At 47.9% G+C, this 7,552-nt stretch overlaps 1 protein-coding gene across 2 annotated transcripts in view; it reads left to right on the top strand.

Moving 5' to 3' along the window:
* Positions 1-7,552, top strand: part of tanc1b (tetratricopeptide repeat, ankyrin repeat and coiled-coil containing 1b) — a 208,350-nt gene that overhangs the window by 110,706 nt on the left and 90,092 nt on the right. For both annotated transcript variants that reach the window (XM_063214044.1, XM_063214043.1), the window contains exon 7: positions 1,698-2,171. In XM_063214044.1, coding sequence (XP_063070114.1) covers positions 1,698-2,171 — 474 coding nt within the window. The remainder of the gene's footprint in view (positions 1-1,697; positions 2,172-7,552) is intronic.

A 7,552-nucleotide genomic window follows, 5' to 3' on the forward strand; every position in this document is an offset into this window, starting at 1 on the left:
CGAGGTATTGGTTGCAGTCCCTGGAGCAATGTGGGGTTAGGTGCCTTGCTCAAGGGCTCTTCAGCCATGGTTGGAGGAATGGATTGGTAAGGTGGGTGGGGGATGAACCTGCAACCCTGTGATCTACAGTGCAACTCTCTGGCTAGTACACCACACATACCCCATACCCTGTTAGAAGAAGAGGGATGATGAAGCCAGGTCATATTGATGAGCAAAGAGTGGAGGTCATTAACTCCTCCACTGAAGCCAAGTGTACATTAACGCAGGTCCACTTCATCAATTGACGCAGTACATTACCATGGTACACTTCATCATTCTAGCATAGCTTTGTCATCCATTTATGCATGTGTGAATGAATGTATGCTATATGGGTAATTATTCAAGTATCAAACGGTCGCTCTGTCTTTTTTTTTTTTGCTTACAGTATGTTTCTACTAGAAATGCTGTACATGCACATAATTTACAGTCAGTTATTTCCCAGGGTATGAAATATACATTAAGAAGCAATGGTTGCATCATTTGGAACTGCAGTAGAGTGGGATCCCTGAAGCTTTGAAGCAACAGAGGAATGCATATTAGTGCTGTTGTGTGGCCGTTGCTGGAGTAAGAACGCCACAGTGTTTCTGTCTCCCTATTGCTCTTTTCAGGCCAACACGAATGTTCCCGCAGCAGTTACATTCGGAACTAAGATGCTTGCTATCTGCAATCAGACACGTTCATATACCGTAGTGTTTCTTAACGGGGGCGGTACAGCCCCCCATGGGGTGTTGGGGAGTCCTAGGGGCCGTTCAGAAGGATACAGTTGAGAGGGGTGGTGTTAAGTTGTCATTGGGGACATTAGTCCATTTTTAGTTTTTTAATAGTAAGGTGGGCATTGGCAGGCTTATGATGAGGTCAAGTGGGTGTTGGACTTCAAATGAGGTCCATGGTGCTTTTGTTCAAAAATGGTTGAGAACCACTGATATACTGGGTTCTGAACTTTTCCGTATGTGAACACGTGTTACTCGAATGTACCTGCTGACGTCCACATTGTCACCGCGATTCAGAAGGAAAAACTGTTTTTCAGTTCACATCTCAAACCAACTTTCCGGTTCCTGAATGCCCAGGCCTGGCATGAACACGCTAGCCAGAACGGACGCAGGCACAGTTCTCTGTCGCCCTGAACACGCCTTGTGTGTCCTTCACTAGCCTCCGTCATAAGCTCAAACGGGAACGCTTAGCATTACATGACATTACATTACACTTAAATGAGGCTATTGTATTAAACAGCTTAGCTATTTAGGTACAAGGAATTGGTTTCAGTCCCTGGAGCAATGTGGGGTTATAAATAGGGACTTTGCTCAAGGGCACTTTACTTCAGTGGTGGACCTAAAGTGTAGGGAGCCGAAACATTAAGTAATGAAGGAATAGTGTTTATTTAGGTTAGTGTTTGTATAACTGTTGCAGCATTTCTTTATCCGTTTGTCCCCCACCCAGCCAGCCAGCCACCATGCCGAGCTTTCCATAAAACTGTACACATTAGATATGAAATCATGGTTAGTAATAATAATTATACTTTGGTTTTATATAGTGTCTTTCAAAACACCCAAACTCGCTTAACACCCAAGGTCGCTTAGTGTTTGAATGGCTTATACCAATTGTGACTGACTGGGTGTTTGTTTTTCTCTCTCTCTTTCTTCTTTTTTGTCCTCTGCTAGCCACCATCACCAGCTCGTCGGAGAACGATGAGCGCAGCGGCTCCAGCCTGGAGTGGAGTCGCGAGGGCACGGGCGGCAGCGTGAGAGGCGGGGCTGGAGGTGGCGGTGGCGGTGGCAGTAGCCAACAGCACGTACACGCCCCCCACGCCACCCGACCAGACACCTGTTCCCCCGTAGCGGAGGAGGAGTCGTCGCCACCTGGCGTCACGGTGTCGTCCGAGAACGGAGCTACGACAACATTGTCCAAATCCGCAGTCAACGCAGCCACTATTGCCACTAGCACCAGAACCACCACCGCCACCACAGCCATGCCGGCTATCTCCCTGGCAGCGGCGCCCATTTCTTCTGCGTTGGCGGCGTCCACGTCGTCGACAGGGCTGCCTCCGCCGCCCACCTCCCCTGCGGAGGGCCCTATCCAGTACCCGGCCCAGGGCGCAGCCGGACTCATGATGCCCAGGCCCAACTCAGTGGCAGGTCAGTGCTGAGCAGAGTGGAGAGGCTATCAGCTGGGGTGGTGTGGAGAGGGGTTGGGGGGGGGGGTATTATCAGCTGGGGCATCCTTGGTGTTGAGAGGGGTCGGAGTGTTGGGGGGCACCTGAAGCTGAAGTGGGCACAGGTGGTTGTGTGGATGGCATTCATGAATGGTGTGTGTGTGTGTTGTGATGGGGGCGGGGGGTGTATCAGCTGGCCAGATGTGTTGTGGAGTGGGGGTAAAGTACCTGAGGTCAGGTACTTTGACACGGGTGGCATAGATCTTGACATTCATGAATTATTTGTGCGCGTGTGTGTGTGTTTGTGTATGTGTGAGTGTGAGAGAGAGAGGGAGAGATAGGGAGAGAGAGCGCGAGCCTGGGCGGCCTTCTTGTACATACAGTGGGGGAGGAGAGCACCTGCCCAGGTGGCACAGTTGTCAGGTTGTGGCCCGGTGACGTTCATAAATTGTGACTGTGAGTGCAAGTCATCAACCATGTACAGAGGGGATAAGAGAGAACTCCTGAAGGGGGCTCAGATGGCACACTTGTTTTTGTGTGTTTCTGCGCGTGTGTGTGTGTGCATGCGTGCACAGATGCGTACGGCCTGCGAGAATATGTGTGTTTGTCCGTGAGTGTGTGCGTGCGTCGTGCCTGCCTGTGTGCGTACGTACTTGCGTGCGAGAGAAGTGGCCTGATCTCTCAGTCAGCAGGCCAGGCATGTTGGATGTGGATTTTGCTGCAGGCAGATCTGTGCACATGGCAGCCTGCCTGTGGTGTAGTTACTGTAGCTGCCTCTGTATATTTTTACAACTCGCATAGCTGATCTGGGGACAGATCAGGACGGCAGGAAGGCGGATACACCAACATGATCTCCGGCTGCAACATGATCTCCAAAAATTGCGTGCTCCTGGACACGGATGTTAAGGACACAAAATCCGTGACCAGGAGCACGGATTTTACCTAAATTCCGTGCTCCTGGACACAGAATTATTTTCCGTAATGGACACACAGAAGTGCTCTCTCTGTACTCCCACAGCTCTATGTTTCCACAGTCTTTTTTCTTTTTACAGGATTTTTCTAAAAAAAAAAAAAACATTTTTATTGACAGGTTAGGGTTAGGGATTGTTTTGGTCTGGGAACAACTAGTTTTCTTTCAATCATTATGAATTTGATAGCCTAGCAACCAACTGGAAAAGGTATTCCTCAAAAATATGTCTTTAAATGACAGGTTAAGGTTAGGGAATGTTTTGGTCAGGGGACAACTTAAATTGCTATAGCATTATTTTGTTAAAGATTAGTATTTGGTATTTATTTTCTAATGATAGAGTTAACACAGTGCTGTGGTAATAGCCTGTAGAAAGCACTTCCGTGTGCCCATCACAGAAAACAATTCCGTGTCCAGGAGCACGGAAAACAATTCCGTGTCCAGGAGCACGGAATTTTGGCAAAATCCGTGCTCCTGGACACGGATTTCGTGTCCTTAGCATCCATGTCCAGAAGCACGGAATTTTTGGAGATCAGGCTGGATACACTGTGTGTGTGTGTGAGGGAGGGAGGGAGGGAGAGAGGGAGAGAGAGAGGGAGAGAGAGAGAGAGAGAGAGAGAGAGAGAGGGAGAGAGGGAGAGAGAGAGAGAGATGGGGGTGATGGCTTCCTTTGTGTCAAGACGTGTTGATCAGAAGTGATACTGTCATGCTGTGGCATATCGAGCTGCTATTCAACGCTCCTCACCCTGTATAAGACTGCAGCTCAAAAAAAGAAACCTCCCCAAGTTGGACAGCAAATGGATACAGCTCTCCTCTCCGCCTAAAGGGGCCGACCGTGGCGTGTTACAGTTTCCAAAGTAAAGTGTAGGGTCAGGGCACACACAATCCTGAGCGAACAAAAATGGTTTGTTGTTGTTGGATGTCCCTCCTCCCCGCTGCAAGCAGGACTCCAAGCAGAGGTCAGCGCGTTCCAGTCAAGCCAGCCAGCGCTCGGAGCCTTTTGCGTATGAAAACATACACTGTGGCCCCATAGTTTCGCTCGTCCGTGGAGAGAGAGGAACATGCCCGTCACACAATTGCCGTTCTCAAGCTAGTGTAACCGAGCGAACGAAGGAAAGAAAGAAACGGGTGAAAAGTAGTGAGAGAGGAGAGGATAGGAGAAGAGAAAGGAGAAGGGAGAAGGGAGAAGGAGTGAGGCCAGGAGTGATGAGTGACTGCGGGATTTAATGAATGTGGCCGCCGGAGGAGAAAAAAAGGGGTAGTAAACGAGTGAATGAGTGTGGCAGGAGTGAATGAGGAGCCTACAAAAGGTCACTGAGGGAAAGAAAAGAGAGCAAGAGAGACGGAGACGGAGAAAGACAACTATAGGGAGTCAGAGTCAGTGAGTCAGCGTCTACCAAGAGCATCATTGGTGGTGGAGAGTGGAAGAATTCAAGGTAGACAGTAGAGAGAAGAGAAGATGGGGAAACTCAGACTGGGACCAGAGTAACAGAATGGAGTGAATTCATTTCTCCTCAGAGCCGGAGAGAAGACCCTACCGTGTCACAAATGGTTGGTTACTCGTTTGCTATGTAGCTGACCTGGGTTTGATTCCTGGTCCGGGTCCTTTGCCGAACCTTCCCCGTCTCTCTCACTTCACTCACTTCCTGTCATTACCTTCATTGTCCTGTCAAATAAAGGCAATTTTTTTTTTTTTAAAGAGCTGGAGAGAAGATAACGATGTGGAAGTGCAGAATGCTATGTTAACCTTGCCAACTTGACTGGACTGGACTGTACCGTACTCTACTGTGTCTAGTCTTGTACATTAGCCTTGTACACTAGGCTTGTTATTGTCTTCTTTCTCATTCCTGTGTATGTCTGTCTTTCCACTGGATAGAGAGAAACACGGTTTCAATTTCCTTGTATGACCTGTGCATATTGAAGAAACAGACAATGCTGACTTGACTTGAATCCAGTAGTGGAGGAGGTGAAAACTGCCTCGTGTTATTACATTACATTATATTACACTTAGCTGACGCTAAGCGACTTAGTTATTTAGACACAGGGTATTGGTTACAGTCCCTGGATAATGGAAAAGAGGAGGCGCACACAAGACTTGTGTGAAAAAGTGTATTGAAGCCGAAAATATACAACAGAAGTCTAAGGTTAACTAGAGAGACAGACGTTTCGGAGCTAGTCCATTCTCAATGTCTCCAGTAGCATGTAGTAGTATGCTAGTGGAGACATTGAGAATGGACTAGCTCCGAAACGTCTGTCTCTCCAGTTAACCTTAGACTTCTGTTGTATATTTTCGGCTTCAATACACTTTTTCACTCAAGTCTTGTTTGTGCCTCCTTTTTTCCATTATCTTAGTGATTACTACTTTTTGGGAGTGCTCGCACCAAGCAATACATGAGTATCAAGTTCAAGGCGCAGACGCCGACCTTTGTTGGTCTTTTGTCATNCAGTCCCTAAAGCAATGTGGATTAAGTGCCTTGCTCAAGGGCACCTCAGTTTGAGGATTTGAATCCACAACTCCCAGATTGACCCCAAGATTGACAGCTTGACCGCCTGAGCCCTTTCTGTACCTAGGGTTTCCCACCTCTGGTAGACACCAGTTTCTTAGTATTAGCGTTGACTGGTGGCTTTGAGGTAGTCTTGTGGTTGCTGTAGCAGTTATATTGCTATGGGGATGACAAGTACATGTTGAGGGTGTGTAGTTAGTGGCTGTGTTACGCGAGTGACTAATCAAGGTCGGTGATGTGACTAATAGGTTGATGTTCATTCAGCGTGTGGTTGTGGAGAGGTTGTGTATTGGCTACATTATGTCTGTTGCGGAGATGACTAACACTTAAAACACTGCTGTTCATTTGGCTGGGCTGGTGTAGTGGTTGTGTATTAGTTACTGGGTCACCAATAAAGAATGATACTCATCGTGTGCTCGTTGTAGAGAGGTTATGCAGGGGTTATTTTTTTAGCTGATGGTAATACAGACTCATGTTCACTGGGTGGGGCAGTTGGTCAATGGTTTTGTTTTGGTTGAGCACGAGTTCCTGAGGTGACAAATAAGGGGTAATATGGGGGCCAACAAGGTTGTGGAGAGGTTGTGAAGTGGTTGCATCCAGTGGCGGAACAATTGCACACAGGGCCCCTGGCCAAAAGACTGAGAGCCCCCCTCCCCAAGGGCATAACAGAGCCCCCACCAGCCAAATGGGAGGGCCCTGGGCCCAAAGGCCCTGTTGTATCTCAGGTTGCGGGTGGGTGACTGACTGATGCGGGGTGATGTATGGGCCAGTGGGGTCGGGGGGTCGGTTGGGGGCAGCTGTCGTGGGCAGGCGAGGCTCGCGCGGGACACAGCGCCGTCTCACCCATCTGTTCCGCATTCCTGGGGATGAGGCGGCCAGGCCACGGCACTACAGCCTGCAGACAGCTGCGGCCCAGGAGGGCTAACACACACACATTACACACATTACACACACACACACACACACACACACACACACACACACACACACACACACACACACACACACACACACACACACACACACACACACACACACACACACACACACACACACACACACACACACACACACACACACACATTCTGGCACACATGCACTGACACACAACACACGCACACCTTTGTGTGCTGACACACGTGTGCAAGCACATAAACACCAGGAGTAAAACAGACAGTCTTGTGCTGTATTCAATCTGCGGGCTCATATTACAGGGGAATGCACACATGTTGCTACACTGCATGTGCCAAAGACTCACTGCTTGTCTTAGGCACGCAAACAGGCAGCACACCGCCAAACAGGAGTTACACTTACAATATGGTCCCCATGGCTCACATTTACTTTGTACCAGGCCACCCATGTTCGACCTTCAGTTGTCAGTTGTCTATACTTTAGCTACTTTAGCTTTTGTGCATTTGTGTATGTGGATGTGTGCATGTGTACGTGCGTGTGTATGTGTGCGTGCGTGTGTGTGTTTGCATGTATGCTACATGTGTGTGCGTGCATGTTATGTCTTGTGTGTGTATGTGTGCGTGTGCACGTGTATATATATTTGCGTAAGAGTGTATATACATTTGTGTATGATTCTCTTGGTGTTTTGGGTTACATCTGATTCTGGATTCATTAATCGTTACGTTAGTTGATTGACCTTATCGATCGACTTATGATTAATTGATAAGTGGCGATTTTCCCCTCGATGCCCCCCCAAATGTCCCAAAAAAATAAATAAAAATAAAATAAAAAATTGAGAAAATACTAAATTTACATTAATTCTATTTAAATTCTTTAATCCAAAGGTGATTTAAATATTCCCAATATTCACACCCCTCTTCAGACACACTCTTCCTATTCCCATTTCACCTAGGTCTCTTATCAGCTGAATTGGTGATCAAT

Source organism: Engraulis encrasicolus, chromosome 13 (genome assembly GCF_034702125.1).
Source record: "Engraulis encrasicolus isolate BLACKSEA-1 chromosome 13, IST_EnEncr_1.0, whole genome shotgun sequence".
Lineage (NCBI taxonomy): Eukaryota > Metazoa > Chordata > Actinopteri > Clupeiformes > Engraulidae > Engraulis > Engraulis encrasicolus.